The 27,194-nt window shown below is 43.2% G+C and overlaps 2 protein-coding genes across 2 annotated transcripts; one reads left to right on the top strand and one right to left on the bottom strand.

Annotated features, from left to right (window-relative positions):
- Positions 1 to 5,312: 5,312 nt before the first annotated feature.
- LOC124286406 (probable maltase) lies at positions 5,313 to 19,604 on the top strand. Its single transcript, XM_046722774.1, is given in 12 exon segments — positions 5,313 to 5,420; positions 5,722 to 5,974; positions 8,894 to 9,073; positions 10,241 to 10,398; positions 11,086 to 11,211; positions 11,481 to 11,606; positions 11,782 to 11,900; positions 12,234 to 12,420; positions 17,049 to 17,234; positions 17,786 to 17,824; positions 17,826 to 17,921; positions 18,820 to 19,604. Coding segments are annotated over 11 exon segments (1,800 nt in total). The 5' UTR covers positions 5,313 to 5,420; positions 5,722 to 5,745; the 3' UTR covers positions 19,174 to 19,604.
- Positions 19,605 to 20,794: 1,190 nt separating this feature from the next.
- Positions 20,795 to 26,808, bottom strand: LOC124286431. The gene is made up of 5 exons (XM_046722808.1): positions 26,710 to 26,808; positions 25,490 to 25,556; positions 22,899 to 23,039; positions 22,094 to 22,429; positions 20,795 to 20,908 (listed from the first exon to the last, which is right to left on the bottom strand). The coding sequence occupies exons 2-5, from the start codon at positions 25,548 to 25,550 to the stop codon at positions 20,898 to 20,900; spliced, it is 549 nt and encodes a 182-aa protein (XP_046578764.1). The 5' UTR covers positions 25,551 to 25,556; positions 26,710 to 26,808; the 3' UTR covers positions 20,795 to 20,897.
- Positions 26,809 to 27,194: the final 386 nt, after the last annotated feature.

Here is a 27,194-nt window from a genome sequence, read left to right as displayed (position 1 = left end):
TAGTGATGTCTCATCAGAAACCATATAATCTATGATATGGTCTCTGGTCTCATGCACTTCTAATAAACGGCATACTATATGTTGATGATATTTCGTCGTGGTATATACGTTCATTTGGAAATTTTTGATTTTTTATGCATATGACAAACGGCCACGTTTGAGATGGAACAACCTATATATACACAGTGCAAGACAATTCATTCATGTTTGTGATTTATGAAACTATATAAATTCAAACACTTCATAGAACGGCTGTATGAAAAAAAGAAAAGCCTCATAATTCAGATCTTACACCTTTAAGAAATGTCTTCATGAGAAAGTCATCCATTGTGCCTGTGTTATTTTTAATTACTTTTTCTCTTATTTTCCTTTACAATGAACATTCTGAACATTTTGAAAGAACTTTCGCTTCGATCCCCACCTCGAAATTCAAGTGTATTCGACAGTGCAACTTGGAACAAATCAGTGTTTAATTCACTACAGTGATTCTAGGAATGAGTGTAGAAGATATTTAATGATCTTTACCACAGCGCCAGGTCCGAGCACCAGATGGACGGAGGAGAGCACATGCTGGTGTTGGGTTTCAGCTTTCTGTACGACCCCATTTCATTATTAGTCAGGGACATGAGGGAGGTGAGGTGGTTTCGTGGTTTACAGCGTTCGTTTGTCACAGCAAGGAAGATATGGTGGTCTTGCGGTTCACGGGAGGGGAGGTGTATAGTCTTGTGGTTACAGCGTTCGTTCGTCACGGCTTGGGTGAGAAAATCTTGTGGTTACTGCGTTCGTCACGGTTTGGGTGAGGCAGTCTCGTGGTTACAGCGTTCGTTCGTCACGGCTTGGGTGAGGTAGTCTTGTGGTTTTCAGGGTTCGCTCGTCACGGGACGGGAGGTGAGGTAGTCTGTGGTTAGAGCGTTCGTTCGTCACGGCTTGGGTGAGGTAGTCTTGTGGTTTTCAGAATTCGCTCGTCACGGGACGGGAGGTGAGGTAGTCTGTTGTTAGAGCGTTCGTTCGTCACAGCTTGGGTGAGGTAGTCTTGTGGTTTTCAGGGTTCGCTCGTCACGGGACGGGAGGTGAGGTAGTCTGTTGTTAGAGCGTTTGTTCGTCACGGCTTGGGTGAGGTAGTCTTGTGGTTTTCAGAATTCGCTCGTCACGGGACGGGAGGTGAGGTAGTCTTGTGGTTTACAGGGTCCGTTCATCATCGACGGTGAGTCGAGTATAACGGAAAAACACATGGGAACAAGTGACGGAATGTGTTTTTACTGAATCATTAGTCCTTGTGAGATACCGTATGTGCCCCACAGTCACATGAAATCGACAGACCAACTCTGGTGATTTGTCTCATAATTTTGGACACCAGAATATAAAAGTTGTTTTACAAACGATCATTATTTTGTTGTCACTTTTCGCTATTTCATACGAGGGGGGACCACTTGCTGGTAGAACAGCCAGGTGTGCGAGTTGTACGTGTGAAATTGAAATTTCACTGCACATGCTTGTTGATTACCTGGCTGTTCTACCTCCTAGTGGCCCCCATCGTAAGATATAGCGAAAAGTGACAACACAATGATCGTTTATTAAACAACTTTTATATTCTGGCGTCCAAAATTATGAGAAAAATCATCAGTTGGTCTTTCGATTTCAAAATTAGTTTTTTGTTGCAATTATTAGATTTTTCTTAGTGAGCAATTCATCGGTCTGAAGTGAAGTCAAACGGACAATAGCACGTTGATAGTTTCGCTGATATGAAGCATTTAAGTGAACACCTCTAAAACCCCAAACCTGTCTCACAGTCCCTGAACCACATTATTTTCCCTTCCATCCCGCACTTTCTGCAATGCAGAATCCCTAAGTGATGCAAGTCTAGATTTCCCCAGCTTCAGGCTCTGAATGAGTCTGTCTCACAGTCCCTGAACCACATTACTTTCCCTGCTGCCTTACCCTCCTGACAATGCTAAAGCCCTAAATGAAACAACTCTAGCTTTCCCCAGGTTCAGGCCTGAATCTCCCAACATTCTGGGGCTCCTTTTCAATTTCAATGGGTTTATTTGTTAATATCAAAATCAAAATCATAATATATCCAGGGACTAAGTGTTAGTCTAGCTCTGAATCTCCTACCGGTATTCCATGGGTTCAGTTCCCCTTGATGCCCGCACACCCCTTTTCTGCTCCACCCCCTTCCTCCTCCACCCCTTTCCTCCTCAGCTCACACGGTGTGGCCTAATTGAAACACAGGCCAACAATCACCTCACGGTCGCTTCTACAACACTAACGGGTTGGCAGCACGGGTTACAGACACATGCGAATGAGTGAGCTTAGTTTTACGCCGCTTTTAGCAAAATGTCAGCAATATCACGTCGGGAAACACCAGAAAACAGACACCTGTAAAGTTGATAGCAATTACCTACATATATACCACATGGGTTGATTATCGGGTCAATATTTGGGGTTATTAATTTTTGTGAACGACCTCTCAAGGGGCTGGTTACTATATAACCCAACAGGGTGGTTATCTGACCAACTCCCGGTGCAATACCGGGAGCAAGGCCCGGCTTTGCCTCACCTTCTTCCTGGTATCGCACCTCGAGAAGAACTTTTCCCTTGGCATATCGGGTCTGACAACCCTATGCCTCTACCTCAATGTTTTTGTTGGAAACATCTTCATTAAATAAATACAGAACCATTCACATTTTTTTATTATAATATCTGCACATTGCAGGCAATAAAAATTCAACTAAAGTAAGTATTGTTTTATCTTGTGGTATATGCGAAACACCTAAGCTCGTGATTCGTTTCGATAACCACCTCTCGGTTCCCCCGAGGTGGTTATCACAGCGAACCATTCGCTTGGCGGTCATTATGTCACCCATTAACAAGGGATCGGTGTACGATTATCGGCCGGGAGTGGCAACACGAAGTCGATGGTTCGCCATTAACACAAGCTTCCTTTATACATGTAGACACATACAAGAAGACTCATGTGCCAGTCATGCACATAGTGATAGCAACTAGCCTAACCCTTCCTGGGTTAAGCGTGAGATCTTTCTCACATTTTGTCTCTGGACCAAGGTTCCTATTTATATTCGATCTTGCACGGATTAAGTAAAAAATATATGGAACGGTAACATTGTAAAGTAACATTGTTGCACAGCATGTTCAGGAGGGCTGACAGTCAAAGCGCAATATAATGGTTAATAACGACTGGGATATAGCATCTTATAAGCAGTGGATCTTACGAGATATTTACGAATATTGTCTTTGTATTTTCATGTCGACACTTCTTTTGTTTCTTTACTCTTTTTAAAATGTCGTTTTAGTTTTTAGAAAATTGGCATTATGAAATTCAGGAAGTCCCCCAGTCGATGGTAGAAACTCAGAGGCACGCTCCGCGAGCAGATGAAGGAGACGCTCGCGTTACGCTGTATCAGCGCCCGGTTACCGCAAAACCAATAACTGAACGGATCACACAGCGAATGATTTAAGGATAGGGGCTGAGAGCTGCTTGGCAGAGACAATACCAGTGTCCTTGTAACTAATGAAGGTCTCACGGCTGTTGTGACGTTGGATTACAGCATGGGCAGAGCGGGTTCATCAACCAGACCGCACTTGAGGGTGTTGATTTCTGTAGAACGTTCACGTCGACTCGCTCAGATGTCCTGTGTCTTCGGATCCAGTTCCCCGACACAACACACTAACTATTGTGTCAGCATCTGTTTATTCGACTAAGTTGCTTTAATTTCCTTTTGCTATTTAAAAAAAATGGCAGGTTTATTTTTTACGAGTTTTGAAATTAATTAATATATCACCCCTATGACCTTACTAACGTCTCTTGAGTTTGAAACACCTTTGTCTCTGTATGTCAACCGTTCCTCAGCTAGGTCTGTTCATAACGGGTTTAAACTTTTTTTCTGTTTACCCCATGTTAATGTTTTATTATATATGTCCCCAACTTCTAAAATATAGCACAGGAGAGCGAGGGTGTGTATGAAGCTTTATAAGGGTCCTGGAAATAGTCGAGTCTGGTCCAGGAAGTACAGTGATAGATGAAATGAACAGTGATCCACGTCAGCTGGGTATTCGATGACTCGCAGTAAACTAAACGTGCCCCAGGACCATTATGGCTCCATCTAAACTGGATCTACCTCTAAGCGAAACATACAAGCTGGGACCAAGCATGAGGCACAAGCCCTGACCCAGCAAAACATACAAGCTGGGACCAAGCATGAGGCACAAGCCCTGACCCAGCAAAACATACAAGCTGGGACCAAGCATGAGGCACAAGCCCTGACCAAGGATAAGATACAAGTTGGGACCATGAGTGAGATACTATTTGGATGAAGCCCGAGGAAAATTGTTGGACCAAGCATGAGTTTGTGACTATTATTATGTGCACTGGTTACAGAGGGCACCTTTCCTATGTGCAGGGAGACAATAGCAATCCTGGTAACCTCTATTATAGCTTACAAACCGCTGACCAAGAAATCAAAGGTGACAGAATCCTGAACCACCATTGGTGTCTACGACAGCTAAAATGTCCACATTCTCTGATCATACGATACGCCCGCCTCATCGATGGCTAGCCCATTTCTGATCTCTGTGTCCATGTTTATTCCTGCATATACGTCGACAGCCCCGTCGGCGGTGGGGTTCCAAGTGGTTATTGTTTGGCATGTCGTCTTGAATGACTGAGTTTGATTCCCCAAATGGGTGCACTGTGTGAAGTCCACTTTTGTTTTGGTTTTTTGGTTTTTTTTCGTTGTGATATCTCAGGTAATATTTCTAACAACGATTTGAAACCGTCTTCACAATGTCACCGGATGATGGGTGACTTGGCAGAGTTTCTTTCCAAAGTCGTCGAGTTCGAATCCTGGTACCGGTTCATAATTTTTTCTGGCTTGTCAACACTAAAGTTGAAAAATCCAAAACTTGCATCATTTGGGCTTTCCTCCCATATCAGGGCGGTGGGGTAGCCTAGTGGTTAAAGCCTTCGCTCGTCAAGCCGAAGGCCCGAGTTTGATTCCCAACATGGGTACAATGTGTGAAGCCCATTTCTGGTGTCCCCCGCCGCGTTATTGCTGGAATATTGCTAAAAGCGGCGTAAAGCTAAACTCACTCACTCACTCCTCCCAACATCGATCGTATATACCAATCAATCATAACTGAATGAACATGACGCTATTCCACTCACTCACGTTTTACCGTTACTTACGGTACGCCCCTCCAGCCCGTCAACACAATCCTACCCGACTAGGAGAGCATGGCATTTCCCCGGGTACTGTAATGTCATATCTACATCTGGACTCATAGGTAAGTGACGAGAGGTCATCTGTTATCGCACGTACAGTCACAGTCAGTCGTAGTGAATGTTCTATATATTTTAGCCCCGGCGAAATCACAGCCGGCTACGGAGGTTTGTTTGCAAGGTATATGTTAACTGTGGTTTATGTGAAACTGAATTGTGGGTTATTACCAGACGGGGTCTACATGTATTGAAGCTTGTAACGTCTCAACCTGTAAGTTTCAGGCTGCTTATTAATAGATAAATTGTGAATCTGCATTTTACAGATATGCATTTTACGATTTCGGAGAATACTTCGCTTCAGCTTTAATATGGACAAGGACTCCTAAGCGTTTGTAAACCGACGTCTTGAGCATCCGATAACATATCGTTACCGTCACCGAACACAACGTTGACGGGTAGTACATGCATCCCTTCGTCTTCAGCTTCAGTTTGCCTCCACCGCCGCCATGACGAAGGACAAGTCCCAGCACTTCTGCAGCACCGTCAAATGTCAGTGCTTGGTGTTCCTGCTGACGGCGGGGTGTATCGCCGCCGCTGTGTGTGTAGCCCTGCTGTCGACGGCGGTGAGGGGGCGCATGCCGCCGGACATGGAATGGTGGCAGACGACGATAATCTATCAGATCTACCCGCGTTCCTTCATGGATTCTAACAACGACGGGATCGGTGACCTAAAAGGTAAAGACACGTATAAAATTAAATATTCACCTTACCCTTTAGTTAAAATCAAATTGCAAACTTCTTTACATATTTCAACTGGAAAATATATCAAAATGGTATAAACAGGTACATATGTTTACATGCTGAGATCAGTGCTGCGCAAAACGTTTATCTTCTGTCATGAGAACTACTCCATGGATGTCATGGGTAATCCACACTACCCGGTGTGCACAGGCGACCTTGACCTTAGGTGACTGAGCTCTGATAACGCCAGTAAGAGATATGCTCTTTGATGTTGTAATATGCGACTACAGTATATTTTCACGTCTTATCAGTTGTCTTGATATATGTCACTGATAGTTTGTTTTAAAGTATATATATGGCAACTTTCAGAAAATGTCATATTTACTGGAGTTCAGGTGCTGTTGCTTCAAAGTAAACACTATAGACGTAACTTATAGACGTTACGCTGGGTCTCCGTTTATTGAACACATAAGGTGTTGTTGTTGTTGTTGTTGTTGTTGTTGTTGTTGTTGTTTCACACCATGCAATTTCACGTACGAACATGTTTTGGAAAGTCAGGTTGATGTATCTCAATTGCATAGATTGACTCCGTTACATAGTTTCAGTCTTTTTGGGTGCGACGTTAAACAACAAACAATGGCGTTAAACAACAAACAAATGCAATAAGGACTTTGTACAATACAAAATGAATATCAATATGTTACGGACATCGTTGAAGAGACACAAGTCCCGAGTGACCCAATACTGAACTCTTCACTTGTTTACCTACAGCCCCTGATAACACAAGCACAACGCCGGCACGCCACAACCTCACTTGGTATATATCATGGCGACTGTCACACGTGTTCTGTTCCTACATGGAAATCTCGGGACGAAAGAGGTTTTGATTCTAAATGACCTGACCCCTAGCGCATTAATAGTATCTAAACTAGGGCTGAGAATACCGTAGGTAACCCCTTAACTAGTCTGTCAGACCCTGAAGCAAATATATCCAAGAAATCCCACGCAAATCTAGAAAATGTGGCAAGTCTAGTTTTCCACAGTTTCTGAAAATGAAGAAAGTCTCAGGGCTCCTTTTTATTATATTTTAGTTTGTTTTCACTGTGAGCCTTTTTTCTGTAAAATATGTTCATTTCAGAGACCAGTTGTTAGTCTACCCCTTAACTGTCACACAGATAACACCTGGGTGGCGTTGTACAGATAACATCTGGGTGCCGTTGTAACGATAACATCTGGGTGCCGTTGTACAGATAACATCTGGGTGCCGTTGTACAGATAACATCTGGGTGCCGTTGTACAGATAACATCTGGGCGCCGTTGTACAGATAACATCTGGGTGCCGTTGTACAGATAACATCTGGGCGCCGTTGTACAGATAACATCTGGGTGCCGTTGTACAGAGCAGGCTTAGCGCTATCACTGTCGTAAGTCTATGTTAAGGTATGGGAGCTACGGTCACATTAGCGCTATGGTCGCATTCTACAACGGCACCCTGGACTGCGTGCCTGCAATGGAATGTTTACAGTACTACTACTTTATTAATAAAGCACTATAATTGTGATGAGCCGGTACTGTGTTGATCATCTAACATGATTGTATTGTGTCTGGTTCCGAGTGAGTGAGCGAGCGAGTTTAGTTCCGATGTACCTGAGAGAAAAAGTCTTCGTTGTCACCACCGTAAGTGTGTTCATTCTTGTCACTGCGATATCTTGCAACACTTTTGGTATGTTCTCTTCTTGACGTGCCTTCATCTTGGGTAGGTGGTGTAGAGTGAGGGGTAGATGGAATTTCCACTGGCATATAAATAAACCATTTCCATTGTCCACAGCATATGTTTGTGAATCATTATCAGATAGTAGTGATGGCAGGTGTTCGCGAAAAGGTGACCTTCTTTAGAAAAACAGACGTTCTCGTCACAAACACACGCAGAGGCCAGGCAAATGCATATCTGATACATTTAATTAAAGAGTTATGTATGAAATACTGACAATATCCGTTTGGAACACTTAACACTATTTATTGAGTGAGTGAGTTTAGTGTTACGCCGCTTTTAGCAATATTCCAGCAATATCACGGCGGGTAACACCAGAAATGGGCTTCACACATTGTACCCACGTCGGGAATCGCATCCAAGTCTTCGGCGTGACGAGCGAACGCTTTAACCACTAGGCTACCCCCACCGACCCTGTCAATATCTAAGAAATAACTAAATTATCCAGTGATTTTGATAAATGCCTAACTCTGAGAACTCTGTCTTAACATGTTTTAAAGAATGGGGTATCATATTTACATTCTCAGATGATAGTAAAATCCAACTAAATAATCAAGTTTGTCTACAAAGCCAAGGTCGACATCCTTGAATATCCGAGTTAGTGAGTATAGTATAGAGCATCAGCAATCTTACAGCTATTCGTTATTCGAAGTTCCGATTAAGAAGTCAAATCAGAAATCGATTGTTGTTACATGTGGACGTATTCACGCTCGCTGACCTGGTTCATATTGTCATCGTATCCCAAGTGCGAAGAATGATCACCATGCAACGAATTGCTGTATCGTCTGGTCCAATATCTGCTTTTTACATATAACTGGAATATTGCTTAGTGAAACGTTAAATCCGATGCAGAACAATGGGATAAAAACAATCCAGTGGGTATCCAGAACACAACACCGAGGGGAAAGAACCAAAAGCAATTCAGTTGTACGTCAACGTGTCCTTGCTCGAAGTATTCACCAACGCACAATGACGTCCGGAGACAAAGGGTAATCCCAGTTTTGTAGGTCACGACACCATGCAGTATCATTCTGAGTATCATTCTGAGTATCATTTTGAGTATCATTTTGAGTATCATTCTGAGTATCATTTTGAGTATCAGCAATTCCAGTGGCTTACATCTTGTGTTCTTTACTTTCAAGGCATCGTCAGCAAGTTGGACCATTTCACTTATCTCAATGTCAAGGCCATCTGGATCAGTCCCATCTATGAATCCCCCATGAAAGACTTCGGCTACGACATCAGCAACTTCGTCGACGTCGCCCCCATCTTCGGCAACCTCACGGACATGCAAAACCTCACGGGAGAGGCCCACAAGAGAGGTAGAGTTGATGTTCAAGCTTGCAATATGTCTTGTAACGTTAACAACTCCATGTTGTTGCCACTAGCAGACGACTTCAAATAGATTGACGATTAGACTGTAGCACTGTTCAATGCATTCACGCAACACAATCTAACATAACCACATTATTGACAAAGAAACTTACAAACAAACAAACAAAAACAAATAAGTTCCAAAATACAATTTCTCAAACACTTTACTTAAACTGTTTCAGAGTTTTTAATGCCTTTGGAACACAGCAGTCAGGTGGGTAGGAGTAGGGCTAAAAAGAATTCAAACCATTTGTGTCCAGAAGACATATATGACGATATAGATAGATTTTATGCATACATATTATACTTCTTTTAGTTTTGGCACTTGTGGAGATTTTGTAAAAGTGCCATTGATCACCTGGGACAATTAACATGAGCATGGCCAGGTTCTTTCTTCTTCCTTGACGAGGAATGATGAAGGTTCTTTTGGCCAGGTAGAAATAGCTATATTTTAAAATTTCGGTACAATTGCAGTTTTTGGTGTGGATATTATCATGCCAGCTTTATTGTTGACAGTAGATTTGTTTTTCGTTCCGGGGCACTTCCAAACATGGACTTGTGTGTGACCAAGTGTATAAGAATGATTAAAATATGCTAGAAGCAAATCTGTGACCAAACACAAATCAGGACAAAACTTGCTCATGGTCATATACTTATTACATGCTTAGTGAAAACCTCATTAAGCAGACCTTTTTGCAGTTTTCAACTTAACGTGTATAAAGTGTTGCTGTTCCAAACCAAACACATTGTTGAAATAAACAAAGTCCAGTTGTCATTCACATGAACATATCTGGTAACGTTCATGACAATGTTCGGTATTTTACTGTGGGAATAATCCCAAGTGTTGTTGTCTTTGCTTAATAGGAACTATTTGAGACTGGATTAACGAGGGTTCGCCATATGTATAAGGGTATGGGCACAATAAAAGCAATTCATGCGTTTACAAAGGCGTTTACAGAGGACAGAGGCGAGTTAAGAATGAAAGGCCTGCACTTTTCTGTTTAATGATCAAACCTGGTTTACTTTAAAGAGGGGTGAACTGTTGCCTGGCAAGTTAACATACAGGGGAGCTCCGTAGTGGTGATCGATGTATGGAAGTTTGTTTGTTTCGCCAGGTTTGAAGGTCATCCTCGACTTCGTCCCCAACCACTCCAGCAACTGTCACACGTGGTTCAACGAGAGCGTGAAGGGAACCGCCAAATATAAAGACTACTACATCTGGAGCGACGGGACAACCGATTCTAATGGAACCCACTTGCCCCCGAACAACTGGGTGAGTGAGAAATATACTCTGGAGATATTTGTCGGTGAAACTGAAGGGATATACACCGATATCTGACGAAGAAAGTGATTTGTGGGGCATTTCCGAAGATAGCAAACTCCTATCACAGCACTGTGACAGTCTGAAGCACGTGACCTTGGACAGCACGTGCAAAGGCGGCGTGCCAGATATATTATTGTCATTCAGATTCAGTGTTGTCGGCAGTCGCACATTCTTGAGTGAGTGAATATTTTTACGAGCGAACCCTTTAACCACTAGGCTACCCCACCCCATATTCTTGACAGGAAACGTCCAAAGAGACTTCATCAAATACATTTCATTCAGGCTGTAACCATATTGATCCTGCAAAGCAGTGGACGTTGACATGCCATAGGCATTTTGCAGGTGTCAGACGTCAGGATATTGTTGCCCAAACACCGCATGTTTCTCGGTCTGTCTTCAGCATATTGTCGACTAAAACCAACAAACACAGAACGTCAGTGATCGACGCCGCTCTGGGCGCACAAGGGCAGCAACTCCACCCCAGGACATATTAGTCAGAACCATCGGTTGTAAACAGTGCCAGTCTGGTCAATATTTGTGAATTTCCAATCTCGTGACCTTTAGTCTACATCATTTTAGTCAGGTCGAGACCGTGTTTTACCCATTAACCTCATGATCCTGTATTTCCACCTTCAGCTCTCCGTGTTCAAGAACTCCGCCTGGGAGTGGAATGATGAGAGGAAACAGTATTACTATCACGCCTTTCTGAAGGAGCAGCCCGATCTCAACTACAGAAACCCAGCCGTGGTGGAAGAAATGGAGGTGGGGGCCAAACATTTGGACGTTCAAGATAAGAATATGGTTCAGGCGACTTTCGTATTTTATTGATGTATGTACGATTGTATGTACGATTGTTTTGGGGAAGGGGACGGATGGGATTCAGGGAATTGAGCTCAGCGTTGGGGGTGAGCACTAACTACCGCCATCACTACCAGCAGAATGTGAAGTGGTTGGACAAGGAGTCCTCTGCATCACCCAGCACCTCCAGTACTCGGGTAGATTTGTGATTGTTCGTATCATTTGTGTTGTAGAACGTCTTGCGGTTCTGGCTGGAACGAGGCGTTGATGGGTTCAGAGTTGACGCTATACCTTTCCTGTTTGAAGTGACCAACACCTCCTGGAACGAACCTCGGAGCAACAGAACAGACGTAGACCCTGTAAGTGTAGCCTTTACACACACACACACACACACACACACACACGCACGCACGCACACGCACACGCACACGCACGCACACACACACTTTAAATGCACTTCATTCGGTGAAAAGGGTAAAATATTCAATCTTGTCAGAGAGATTAGTTGTGTGGTTTGTTTGTTATTTTACCCAGACACAGTTTGACTACCTCCTTCACCCGTACACCGAGAACTTAATGGATGACATGACCAAGGTGTTGGCTGGCTGGAGAGCCGTGCTAGACGAATACCAGAACTTGGACGACAAGCCGAGGTGAGTTAGTAGTCGCCATGGTGTCACCGTGATCTGTTAGACGAATACCAGAACTTGGACGAGAAGCCGAGGTGAGTTAGTAGTCGCCATGGTGATCTGTGGTAGACAAGTATCAAAACTTGGACAAAAAGCGAAAGTGATGACAAGGGTACCGTTGTACAAAACAGTCTAACCTATTGAACTGTCTACTGTCGAAGCAAGTGCTGTGATAAACTGGCACCGACGGGTACTGTCTGACTCAACTAGCAAGGTAGTAGTAAAGATCACTGCAGATATTCTGTCCTGACGAACTCAGCAACATTTTTATTCCATGGTGCCACTTTGTTCTTTCAGGTTCCTGGTTGTGGAGGCGTACACCAGGACGGCGGCGGAGAGGGAAGCCTATTACAGGACGGCGGCAGACATGCCCTTCTACTTCGGCCTCCTCAACATCAACAAGGACTGCGGGGGCTCCTGCATCCGCGACATCGTCGATGATGAATATAAAGGCCTGCCTGATAACGCATGGCCAAACTTTGTTGTAAGATTTTAAAAATCTTCGAAAACATTTATTTCTGGGGAGTGAGCCCCGACACGTACAGGTTGTATGTTGACGATTGATGTCAATACGAAAACAAAACAGGGGAAGGTCTGTCATAAAGATACGCACAGAGCAAAAAGGGAAGGGAATATTATAATCACCGAAATTGGTAAAGAAGCGATATTCATTCACAAAAGTGGTTTAATACCCATGGGCAGAGATCACTGGTCAGTAATACAAGGTCGGGTTGCCTCAGCGGCCTTTCAACATCATGGTTTGAATGTTAATAGACACCAAGTTAACTGGTAATTAGTGCAGTCGTTGCATCATATGCGGCAGCTGCAAACACCAAGCATTTTTACAGCAAACACGAGGATTCGTCAGGTGGAAATAGCGTCTGACGAAAAGCGAAGGTAGGCAGTTCGATTCCCGGCCATGTGCTCGTGTGAGCGTGTATTCTTGTATTTGTCTAATGTTAGTTTTATAGTGCTAGCAAAATACGATAGCATGCAGCAGTTTTACACAGGTCTCTCACTCCTACTGTGGCAGTATATTGACTCACATGTAGTACGCACCTTGCTGTAATCTTGACCGCGGGTCGACGTTGAAATGAGTGAATGTGGGGAATCGAACCCGGGTCTTTAGCGTGATGAGCAGACGCTTTAACCACTGGGCTACCCCACCGCCTGTGACGTTAAAACCCATTAAAGTTATACAATAAATATAATATGTAACATGGTTGGCAAGAATTTATCCTGTTTCAAGATTTGTATAATATTAAACAAAGCGTACTTTTCATATCAAGCTCTAAGTGAAATAACTATTTTTGGTATATGTTGCTTACTGTGATTTTAACCAATTACACACAAAATTACGCCATGTTGTAAATGTTTGTAAAATACGGCCGAATGGCTGGACAATGTCCAGGGCCCCGTTCCCCATTTCACATTTAGGGCTACGACCTATCAAGACTAACTAAGAACCCGACTAGTGCCGATTCGTCACCTACGATGTTATCGTTCTCAATCGGCCAGTTTTTGTTTATATTTTCCTTTTCTACGCAGTATCTACGGTAAACCTACGTAATGGACGATGAAGAGACTGTAGACTTACGTATAAATGCCGATAACACTGCGATTGAGCACCCGTTGTTGATACGATTTCACCCAGTATTGGCCGATTGGCTACGTGTAAATCACGTTTCTGCGGCGATATATCTACGATTCACTCCCGATTCCTCACGATGCTCGCCGACACAGTGATGTAAGGCTTACGATATCGAAGACTCATTGCCGTAATTACCGATTACACGCGAAGATTACCGATCGACGCCGAGTAAAGTACGTATAATTGCCGAGTAAGACACGTACAATCGGCCTCCAAACCACAAAATGGACCCGATTCTGGGCTATAAAAGCTGACGATGACAGCCGATTCTTATTATCTAGCAACATGCTCACAGCTGCACAACTACTTCTTCTGCTGCATTAACATATGGGATTGGAGATAGATATCTATCAATACAGAAGGAACCAGGAACGAAAAAGAAGAAGAAAACAGAAACGGTTTTGGGTACGTCCGTGAGGTTGGAAAGAAGATTGAACTTTGGAAACTATGACAATCTCCTATCTGAACTCACATTCGAAGACACGTCTTCTTTCTTCAACTATCTGCGAATGCCTTCTGATATGTTTGATGAACTGCTTAATTCCCTGTCTCTCTAGACTTACCAAAAAGACACCAACTTCAGGAAAGCTCTGCACCCTGGTCTGTTAGCAGTTAGCAGTTACCATAAGGCACCTAGCCTCTGGAGACAAATACCCCTCCCACTCAGAGTGTCAAGACACACCATAGCCATCTTTCTCCCAGAGGTATGCCAAGCCATCGTAGACCACTACAAGGATACAGTGATTGCATGTCCTGTCACACAAGGGGATTGGAAGACCATGAGTCTGGAATTCGAGATGGAATCTCCCTCATTCTGTTGGTGCCCTCGATGGAAAACACATCGCGATTCGTAAGCCACATGGTAGTGGAAGCCTCTACCACAACTACAAGGGTTTCTTCTCCATTGTCCTGTTGGCCCTTGTAGATGCTAATTACAGATTTCTATGGGTGGACGTCGGAGGCCTGGGTCATATGTCAGATGCTCAAATCTTCAATGCCTCAGAGTTGAAGGAGTGTAAAGAAGATGGCAGCATATCCTTGCCCGAACCTGAACCATTGCCAAATGATGATTTGGATACTTCATACTTGCAGATGATGCATTTGCCCTTCGTCAATACCTAATGAAACCCTACTCAAGAAGAGGTCTGTCAGAAGCTGACCTGATTGCCAACTACAGGATCTCCAGAGCAAGAAGAGTCATGGAGAATGCCTTTGGTATTCTTGCAAACCGATGGCAATTTCTTCTCAACACTTCGCAACAGGGTCCAGATGTGGTTATGATTATGGTTGAAGCTGCCGTGTGTCTCCATAACATAGTGCGAATGAGGTACACAGGGTTGCAAGAAATCATGGTGGATAAGGATGCTGCTGAACACAACCTCATCCCTGGGCAGTGCCGTAGTGCTCCTCCATTAATTCCCTGCCTGGCGCTCGGCATTAATGGGTACAACAAGGACTGGTCGGCTCGGTGTCAGTATAATGTGTCTGAGTGGGGTATTCATGCTTCACTGCGGCATGGTATCTCAGTGGGCTAGCACTATAAAACCAGCTTAAGTCTGGGCTAGTACAAGCAGCCGCACATACACATACACACGCATGCACGTCATCATATGAGCGAAATATTCTCAAGTTCGACGTTAAACCCAATTTCACCTCACCTCACCTCTTCCATTGATTGTGGAGGCTCGTCCTGAGAAACGGTAGAGAGCGCATCCTGGCTGTCTTCTGGTGGTGGGGTGGGTGATCTCACCCTCTTCCTGTTGGCTGATTTCTTTGATCTTGCCATGTTTCTATGTTTACATTACAGCAGTTGAAATTGGAGTGATGTTGACTTCGATCGCCGGTGCTTATATACCTTTTCTATCGGTCTGATGTGAATCGTGCAAATCGTGAGTATAGCGTGAACATTACGTAAGTGGATCGTGTCTTCTTTGGTAGGAATCGTGCTGATGCGTGGCTGTGACAGCTCTGCTTTGTTAGGCAATTAGCTTGTCGGTTCCTTGTTGGATATGTGTCGGGAGGTAATCGTGGTTGATCGGGTGTGAAGCGTGGCATTACGGAGATGACACGTGGCCGTTTCTGCCACTTAATAATGGTAGGACTCGTTCACGCTTCACCTACGGTTAAGCCGATTGCTCATGATGCTTGCCGAAGGCATTCCCGTTAACTCCCGACTCACTGGCGACTATCCCGATCAGTCACGCATAACTTACGACTTTTTTCAATCGGCTCATGTTTTCGAACCTGCTCAAAAACTTGGGCCGATTCAAAAATCACCTCCAGATTATGCAGACATACCCACGTATCTTGCTGATCTCTGCCGACTACTCCATGAATATTTCCGACATTATACGATCGCTGGCGCTTTTTAAAAAAATGCAATCGGGACCGATCGTAACCCAGTGAAATGGGGGTATATTGTTTCGGGGGATAGATCTTCTACATTTGAAAACAGGTTTTGAGAGATGTTATTTCATGAATATGTGTATTATATTACACACGTAGTACTTGCGTGTGAAATTTAGCCATAACTAAACGCCTTGACACTTACAGAGGTATTTTGTCCAAAGAGGAGTTTTTGTGTATACACACCGACTGTAAACAGTGTATACAATACATTCCTTCCGAAATAATACAAGAAAAGACGAGCGAGTCACGAAATAAACAAACATGGCTGTGTTTTGTATGAGACGTTTTTCATTAATTCACGTCTCTAAAGAACACAGATGGATGTGCCCGATCAATCCATTCCAGTGTAGACCCGAAAGGTCAAAATTATTTACATAGACTGACGGACAGAAGAAAGTATACACGGGTTCTTGATGGTGTCTAAAATACTTATTCGATTTGATACGGGTGCCATATTTGTTTTGGAACTTAAGTTTGCCCTTCAACTGTGTCCACCCAAGTAACGTTTTTGTGACGTCTGTAATTTGTTAAATTTGCTTAATATAATTTAAAAGTGTAAAGTTTCGTCTCTCCGTCATTTTAAGTGATATTGAATCATACTGAATGTACTCACTGAGCAAGGGTTCCTGGCATATTGGGAACTGAGAGAAAAGAGTCATGACGAGAAAGCAGGGGCATTTTGTAAATATACTCTGGATACAATATTTGTGCAGTTGTTGCACATGTTCAGCTGGGCACATTAAAAGGGACTTTGATTGACGTTAAAGGCGGTATACCAGGCAACGCTGCACAGAAACATTTAAACAAGTCCAGAATCTGTACGCAGCCGGAAATACATTTGAAATACCCTCGTAAATTAAACAGTATCTAAAGTGATTCTGACGTATCTAAATGATACTTACTTTGTATAAAAGGTACCTGAAAATCAAAATGCAATGCTATGATAACTAACGTTTGGACAAATGACAGAACAGCAACAAGGATTGAGATATTACCAATGAAATTGGTTTGTAATTGCAGTTTTGATTATTTTAAAACTGCTTGAATTTCAGCTAGGTAACCATGACAACCGGCGTATCTCAACGAAGAAGGGTCCCGAGTTTATCAATGCCTTCAACATGTTGTTGCTGACGTTGAAGGGGACTCCGACCACGTATTACGGCGAGGAGATCGGAATGCTGGACATAATACCCACCTACAACCAATCAGTCGACCCACAGGGCAAGGCGTACAACGAGGTACGGAATATGTGTTATCGTGATAGAAACTCGTTTATCCAGACGTAAATAGACCAGTCTCCACATATGCTAGAACGTCTTCTTGATAAAGAAAAAACACTTCTTTATGGTTTTAGTTGATATCGACCATGAACCGAAAGGATATATTAATAACATTAATGCATTCATATTTCAGGGAGTATATTGTTATTACGCCGAGAATTTTCGGGTTCCAAACATTGTCTGAAAATGATAAGCCTGGACATAAAATTATTGCCAATTAGAAGATAAAGCTACTCTGTTTTCAATTTTGCGGTCCTTAATCGTTGATTTAATACCGCTAAATGTAATTAAATAACCGAACGCGTTTGTCAAATTAATCTTTCTGTATCAACATTGATTTTGGCCTAGACTTGTTTCCACTTTCGTGAAACTACGAGCACGGGGATGACGAATTCCGGAATGGAACCCATAACTATACGCTTGGCACACACAATAAGTACTTAACGTTGGACATATGACATAGGAAGCTTGTTTGATAGCCTATTGTACAGTTTGTCTGTGGTTTCCAGTCGTTGTTCTTGAATTATTCCCGTGACCCCGAGCGCTCCCCCCATGCAATGGAGTGACGACGAAATGGCCGGTTTCACCAACTCTACGACATCGTGGCTGCCTGTTGGCAACAACTCCGACACCATTAACGTTGAGGTAAATATGTTACAGATCATTAGCTGACCGACAGATGAAAAACAGTGGGTGGGGGGATGGGGGTAGCCTGGTGGTTAAAGCGTTCGTTCGTCACTGCCGAAGATCCGGGTTCGATTTCCCACATGGTTACAATGTGTAAAGCCCATTTCTGGTGTCTCATGCCGTGATATTGCTGGAATATGAACTAAACTCACTCTATCACTCACTCACAAGATGATGGAAGAAGTCAGAAGCGACTAAACATCACTGTATGAGCATCCATCAACAGAATGGGTGAAGACCATCTTGGTGTCCCCACCTTGATATTTTGCTAGAATAATGCAAGAAGCGGCGAAGAACTATACTAAATCACTCACTCACAGATGTGTATGGATGTCGCCAAGGCGTTTACCAGCAGTCTAATATGTGTAGGAGTGTATCCCAGATATACTACACTGACATACAAAAGAAAGTATCCACTGGTGTTCTGGCAACAGGTGAGGTGAAATTGGGTTTAACGTCGTGCTTGAGAATATTTCGCTCATATGACGACGTGCATGCGTGTGTATGTGTATGTGCGGCTGCTTGTACTAGCCCAGACTGAAGCTGTTTTTATAGTGCTAGCTCACTGAGATACCATGCTGCAGTGAAGCATGAATACCCCACTCAGACACATTATACTGACTCCGAGCCGACCAGTCCTTGTTGTACACACTAATGCCGAGCGCCAGGCAGGGACCAACAAGTACCATATTTTAACGTCTTTTGGTATGACGCGGTCGGGGATCGAACCCGCAACCTTCCGCTCTCCGGGCGGACGCTCTAACCACTACAACACGGAAGCGGACCGATAATTTGTGAACATTATATCCGTGTCCCTGGACATTGTCCTCTATATACTTTATGGTGTGTGTTTCAGACTGAGAAAAACACGACGGGCTTCAGCACTATCAAACTGTACCGCACCCTGGCTATACTGCGTGAAGATCCTCCCTTCAGATACGGGCTGTTTAAAACCGCCGTGGTCAACAACAACACCTACTCCTACGTACGACACGCCGTGGACTTCCCTCAATACCTCGTCGCCATCAACTTCGGCAAAAACACCGACACCAGCGACTACAGTCAAGCCCCGGTGAACGCTGAGAAGGGCGTGGTTGTCGCCAATACCGGCAACGTCAACGCGACGTACAACGTCAACAGCACCGTTGATCTATCTCGAATCACACTCCACTCTGCTCAAGGACTTGTGATAAAAATCACAAACAAATAACGAAATCCTGATTCGTTTGATCATGTCGTTAGTTAGTGTTTGTAGTCAGAAGTCAAACTTATATCATGCAATATCGGTTTCTTGAAGTACGTTGCTATATATACATACATGTATATATGTACACAACTTTTGCATGCATTGTCCATACACTGAGTATATGTCCTGATGTAAAGTGTTTTGAAACTTTGATAATAATGCAATTACCCTGACCATGTTAAGCATTTGGCGCGGAATGACTGCATGAAACCATGGAACGTTTGTGACTTTACAACAGAATGGTGTCACATATTCGAATACATCTTGGGAAATGACATGCCATTAGTATCGGTAATACCTCTGATTCAACATGTCAGTGGATTATTTTCGAATAGAAATAATGAACCGGACAATTTATTGAAAACAAAGAAAACATTCATTTGAAAATTGAACAAGAAAATATATTAAATATCTTAATCATAGGAACACTGAATTCTACGCGATGTGCTACAGTTTCTTTCCAACAGCGTGGAGAGGAATATATTGAAAATTCATCCATTCAAATTCGAGGTGTTTAAGTGTCTATTAAAATGTCCTTTAAAAAACATATGTATGTTCAAAAGGTTCGGTCAGTATTAAAGTTGAAAAAAATGACTGTATCCTGAACATGCGTATGTTTATATAGTGAGTGAGGGCCAAATAGTGCTCTACTTATTACGTTCTTTTGTAAATATTGCACTTTCCATGTACAGAAATGTCGGTGGATGGGTTTATTGTAAAGCAGGTGGGCAATATTCAGACTATATTAGTACGCCGTGCAAACTGACATCAGGTTCCAAAGACCAACCAACAGGCCCAGTTTGAATAAATATAAACATCGATGCACAATGTCTGTTTGAAGGGAAGGTGTGGGTACTGCATCAAAGAGAATATTTTCATAAGAAAACCTAGTCGTGTGAACTGTGCTAAAGACCTACATGTCCAAAAATTGTCCCAACACCCAATCTTGCAGTGCTTTCCCTAGTCTGTCTCACAGTCCCTGAACCACATTCTTTTCCCTACTGCCAAGCCCTCTCTGCGGTGCTAAATCCCTAAATAAAGCAAGTCTAGATTTCCTCAGGTTAATCTCTGGTCTCCCTAGGGCTCCTTTTCAATATAAATGGGCTTGTTTGTTACTATCAAAATTATATATATTCAGAGACTAAGCCTTAGTCTATGCTTTCCCTTGCATGTGGTTCCACAAGGAGTGACCGTCTTTGACCTGCATTTCCTATGGTCTGCCTCAATCTCTAAGTGTGAGTGAGTGAGTTTAGTTTCAGTAACGTTTCAGCAATATTACGGCGGAAATGGGCTTCAAACATTGTACCCATGTGGCGAATCTTCGGCGTGACGAGCGACCGCTGTAACGACTAGGCTACCTCACCTCGAGCTCCCTCCCCTTCACAAAGACACTGGTAATACTCATCCACTATTATAACGTCACTCCGAGTTCAACCTTCAGACCCTTTGTTTATAAATACAGAGAAATACTGAAGTACAAACATCGTACCTGCCGCTGTACCACGACGTCCCCGTCATTGAAGCACCCGGTCTGTGTTAGTTATCAAGTGTTAACTAGCTAATGACAAGCCCAAACAAGATCAAAAAGTCAATATGCATATATTCAACATTCATTTATTCACATGTCACCGCCACAGTTAAAAACACAGATTACGTTACTTCTGATCGTTGACAGGATCTTCATATATCTATGGCGATTCTGAAAAAATACAAAAAGTAACCTTGAAAGCATGTCCATTTTCGGCAATTAACGTACATCATTTAGCTGATTAAACATATATTCTTTTGGTCAGGAAAAATAGCTTGTAATATTTTAAAAGGAAAATCAGCAAGGGATATAAAACGACAATCAGACCTAACATTGTAAGTACCGTTAGATGAATAAGCAAACGCTAGATTGATAGTTGTTTTACGCCGCACTCAGCACTATTTCAGCGGTGGTCTGTAAATAATCGATTCTGGACCACACAATCCAGTGATCAACATCATGAGCATCGATCTACGCAATTGGGATACGATGACATGTGTCAACCAAGTCAGCGAGCCTGACCACCTGATCCCGTTAGTCGCCTCTTACGACAAGCATGGGTTACTGATGATCAATTCTAACCGGATCTTCACGGGTCTGTAAGTATATGACACACCACTTGTTTGATAACAACCTAAACACCACTCTAATTTGTAATGAAGAAGTTATTCAGCCATATATTTTATCCTTGCTTTATCCAACTTCTAACCTCTCTAAGACGCTACCCATAATTGAACAATAGCTACACTACAACGAAAAGCCCAGCCTTCAGTCAGAGCTGGATCTCACATAGCGTGACTGTGGTATCCCGTATAAATATTGCAATGGTCTTTATACTGATAATAAAGTATTTTTCATTGTAACAATTCGCAACGACTTAACGCAGTGGAATATTACATGTATTTGGGAGTATTTGATCATACAAACTACCTGACATTCTTCTATATGATCATCATCACCAACTGAATTTTTTATACGGTTGTTTGGACCAAGGATATCTGAGCTGCTTTGTTATTCTGTAAACAGCCTGAAAACGGTACAGTAAATTGATCTAACAGGGAAAAACGCTGTCCATAAACCAGTCAAATAATTGAGAGAAGTCTATCATTGTTTAAACGAAAGAAATAACCTAATTGCGAAAGGCGGTTTTCCTCACGCTTGAGCGCACACGCTGGGTGTTGGGTTTCGTAATGTTCATCCCAAAACATTCAGTTGTAATGATCTTGATACAGCTTTCACAGTGTGAGCGCCTCCATTACGTGGTGGAAAAAGACGATCTAATGATACTATTCAGGCCGTAAACCTCCCCCGCCACACTCCTTCCCACCCTACCCTTCAAGATGGCCGGGCGCTTACCAATCACGATATCAGACATCACACATTCGTCCACAAAGGGCTTAGCAGACTGGATGTCTTCGCCCGCTTTCTTGAAGTCCGGCTTGCACGTGCATTTTCTGTTCACACAATGCTGCGTTAGGGCGAACTGACACACCCTAGTCGCGCTGCACTCCTCCCCGAGAAGGGAGTAGCCCACGGTGATGGGGGCGTTTTTGCAGCGGTTGTTACTCGCCCGTTCGTAGCCTGAAGCCACGGAACATTCGCATACACCGTCGATGCACTCGGCTTTTCCCCAGGGGCCTCTGCGACATGTTGTTCCGGCTGCGTCTGCGCAGTCGCCACCCAGGTCCACAACTGAAGTATTGAATACACAAAGGAATGATTAGTGATCATTGAACATTGAATGATTTTTACTGTAAGTTATTTGGTTTTCTTCGAATGGATAATGAATTGATATTGATCTAAATTTATATATAATCGTGTATGTTAGTGTAACGGAAGAATTAGATTAAATCACTACATACACAAATATATCGGCAAGCGAAACAATAAAAAAATAATTGTATTATCATATTTCACCTAATAACTCAGCCTTTTATTATTTCAGTGTTTTTTCATAAACAGTACTATATTTAGCTTCGAAACAGTACCTCTATATCTTAATTCGAAAAATATTAATGTTGCATTCATGCTTTCATAAAGAACCCAAGAGATGTTCTTTTTGTTAAATGAAAGGAAGTATTTTCATTGAATAGATTATCATATCTGTTATAATGATGAAAGGAATCAGTGCTAAACACTTTTAAGAAAATAGCTTCCTTACTCTTCAGACATTGGGATCCGGTGGGGCTAGGCTGGAACTTGGGGTCACACAGACACTCCTGTTTCTTGTTGAAGATCTTACAAGCCGAGTTGGGGGGACAGGAATTGGAGCCAGGTTGGCATGTCGCTTGGAGTGATGCACCTGAAACATGTCATCGTAAACGTAATACACATGTATACCTTTGCTTAGGTATATTTTCGCTGAAGTCAGGAAGAGGACAGTGAGTGAGTCAGTGTTAGCTCTGAAGTGAACGGTATTTCAGTTTCATGAGAGAGTGAGTGAGTTTGGTTTTACGCCGCTTCTAGCAATAATCCAACAATTTCACGGTGGGGGAGACCAGAAATGGGCTTCACACATTGTACCCATGTGGGGCCTTCGGCGTGACGGGCGAACGCTTTAACTACTAGGCTTGAGCTGTAAAGTAGTTGTCTAGTATTTGTGCCTGTATCTAGTATATTTTCCTGTGTCAAGTATATGCGCCTGTGTTGTGAAGGTCGCGTATATGATAATGTTCCGTAGTGATGGGTGATCTTGCTGTTCTGTGACCAACTGTATGTGGATGATGACGCGGTCCTTGTCCAACATTAGATTACAAGGAATAGAAGGAAAACACACGCGTACACCTCTTACTCGCTTTCATCGATTACCTAGATCACAATACTCATCGATGAATCAGTGTGACAAAACTTTGCAGCCTGAAATTTCATATCTAGCGCTACGCCTATCGTACGTGTATGCTAAGGCATGGGAGTTACGATCGCCCTGACTCTAATGTCACCGGAAACAAGGATCCCCTCACAGAAAGCAGTAGTGGAATTGGAGAAGCTGGAAATGTCTAATTCTAAAAGAAATCACGTTTAATGATGTGTACAGAAATAATTCTTTGAGTCCGAAAGCACATGCAGCAGCATGCCACTGGACATGACGTCAGGCCAATGTAACACGGTTACACGGGCGCCTGGTAGCCTAGTGGACATGACGTCAGGCCATGTAACACGGTTACACGGGCGCCTGGTAGCCTTGTGGACATGACGTCAGGCCATGTAACACGGTTACACGGGCGCCTGGTAGCCTAGTGGACATGACGTCAGGCCATGTAACACGGTTACACGGGCGCCTGGTAGCCTAGTGGACATGACGTCAGGCCATGTAACACGGTTACACGGGCGCCTGGTAGCCTTGTGGACATGACGTCAGGCCATGTAACACGGTTACATGGGGCGCCTGGTAGCCTAGTGGACATGACGTCAGGCCATGTAACACGGTTACACGGGGCGCCTGGTAGCCTAGTGGACATGACGTCAGGCCATGTAACACGGTTACACGGGCGCCTGGTAGCCTAGTGGACATGACGTCAGGCCATGTAACACGGTTACACGGGCGCCTGGTAGCCTAGTGGACATGACGTCAGGCCATGTAACACGGTTACACGGGCGCCTGGTAGCCTAGTGGACATGACGTCAGGCCATGTAACACGGTTACACGGGCGCCTGGTAGCCTAGTGGACATGACGTCAGGCCATGTAACACGGTTACACGGGCGCCTGGTAGCCTAGTGGTAAAAACGTTTGCTCACCCGCCTTATTCCCAGGTTTGTTCAAATGTAAATGTGGAAAGCCATAATTCCCTATCAGCTTCAACTCCTTAATCCCTCATACCACCCCAACCCCCACCCCCCCCAACCCATCCCTGCTGCACCCTTCCAATACACCACCACCACCACCACCCTTAGGTATTCAAAACCGCTGCCATAAAAGGCGACTATCTTGTCGTAAGAGGCGACTAACGGGATCGGGTGGTCAGTTTCGCTGACTTGGTTGACACATGTCATCGGTTCCAACTTGCGCAGATCGATGCTCATGCTGTTGATCACTGGATTGTCTGGTCCAGACTCGATTATTTACAGACCGCCGCCATATAGCTGGAATATTGCTGAGTGCGGCGTAAAACTCAACTCACTCACTCACTCACTCAAAACCGCAGAGTGACACCTCACTTCATCATCAGCCTGCGCTACAAGTCAAAACATTGATCACACAACAGTCTCGTTTCCTGTTGACTGGGTTCCGTCCTATTGCGCAACTTAGTACAGTAACCAGGCCAACACTACGTTCCTTATAATCCTTGCAAACATGTCGTACAGCGAGCACTGACAAACAGAAACCTGGAAATCACGGAAATCTCAAAACGAGGCTCTGCCGCTAGAAAAGTTTGACCGTCTAGTACGGAATTGATATTATATCAGTCACTTTGTGCATTACAGAGCTACACTGAATAAGCGCAAAAAACACATAACAGATGCATTGTGAATCATTTTACGACCTCATCAAACTGGGGCAGTCTGTGACGTCTTAGTTAAAGTCGTGCTGCCTACACCGCGCCATAAAATTTAGAAATACGATGTTATTAAAGTTTAAAATTAAAATTCAGTTGTAAATACCATTTTTTATGAAACAAGGAATTGGAATTCAGTGTAACCATAGTTATTTGTGATGCATATTTTCACTTTCACACGAGAAAATTCGGATCGGCTGAAAAGTAGGTCATTGTCTGAATAGATTAATGAGACTCATGTTTCAGTTTGATTCTTACCTGCCGCGACGAGTGTAGATGTTGATACAAGCAGAACAAGGAGAGATGTGGTCGCCGTCATGATCTTCTGAAATACACTTTCAGTATTAAATTTTACTCAAGACCGTCCGAAAATGTATCTCATGATTTACATTGAGAAAATATCTGTATTCTTTTAAACTGAAGCTGAGTCAAATAAGGGTTTGGTACAACCAGTGTTCTCATTACAGGAGATCTCATTGTAAATGCGTATTTAAGTCACTGTGTTCTTTTGTACGATGATTGGTTGAAAACATGATCAAACATCGTATTCGATTGTAAATTCGCTGCAGTTAATATATTAATACATACAAACATCGCTCACACAATTGTATTGTTACGTCGTCAGCATATATGACGGTCATTCAAATCATACGTATGACGTAAAGTCCGAATGACGTCACAAAATGAGCAGTTCCAGATGCTACCATCCGGGAGACAGCCGAAACGGCCGGCTGATGACATTGCACTGCTGTACCCGTACTCGATGTCAATGAGTGCAGACACAAAAACGTGTGGACCTTTTGGTTTACTTTTGTAAGCAGCAAATGTCGATAACATCATGCTATGTTGGTACTTTTCAGGTGTTATTGAGCATTTGAAGCATCGGAATATTCCATTTGAAACCTCCGGCTGACGCCGTCGGTTCCAAATGAATTCCCGTGCTTCAAATACTCAATAACACCCGGAAATTCGCCAACACATGATGTTTATCTCCTAATTCACAGTGCAATATAACTTTCACTGGATCATGTACTAATCCACTGTACCATACATTAATCCACAGTGCATCATAACCGTGTTTAAATAGCCCAACTACTTGTCTTTTAAACTTATATGTTCTTAATGCCTAAGAATAACATAATAAACTTTTGACACTTGTAAGCGAGAAAAAGCACGTTATGTTATTCCTATACCCGTTTGTAACTTTATGTCCGTAACATTGTTTTCCAGAGGTTTTTATGCTTTTTAACATACAAAGAACTGACAAAACAGCAAACAATTCGAACCAGTATCTCATGTCATCGACACGTGGCCTCACAGCAAAAACATACCTAAACCTACGAGATATGAAAAATACAGTATAATGTGAATTATGCATACCACGTATTGTCCTCAGAAACAGATGATTTCCAACTGAAAATATTGTGTAAGTAGACAAAGGAATTAATCATGAGATGATTTTAACGTCACAAACATACCTGACTGGTGATACCCGTGTGAGCTGATCCCACGAGAGTACGGAGTGCAGGAAGAAGGATGCTAGAAGACCTGTATATTTTCGTGTGACCGCGCCCAGTTTTGTTATTGTGTTTGCTGAGCATGTCTGAGAAAAAGATAGACGTGTGGAGGAGGGAATAATCTCTATAATATTCACCTCACGCCCAGTTTTCCGCATCTATTGTTCAACACCCGTCTGTCAAAGGAAGGGTTTCTGGGTGGGGACTACCCGGGGTAGGCAGTTCCCGGAAGGCTATTTATAGGGGGTATAAGTATACATACTGCCACCTTTGATTCAGATGGAGAATCCGAGTGGCAAATAAGTCAACATGCTTCACTCCCCACATGAATCTAAGGGATGTTATCATAAATGATTCTAGTTTAATTCTGACGAAGAATGGGTCATGAAAAACTCGGCGAGTGTGAGTGTATTGGGATTGGGATTGGGAGGGGTCTGTTCGGCGTT

The sequence above is a fragment of the Haliotis rubra genome, unplaced genomic scaffold (genome assembly GCF_003918875.1).
Source record: "Haliotis rubra isolate DU_JTF1 unplaced genomic scaffold, ASM391887v1 Scf382, whole genome shotgun sequence".
Taxonomy (NCBI): Eukaryota; Metazoa; Mollusca; class Gastropoda; order Lepetellida; family Haliotidae; genus Haliotis; species Haliotis rubra.
This window is presented reverse-complemented; position numbering and strand designations above follow the sequence as displayed.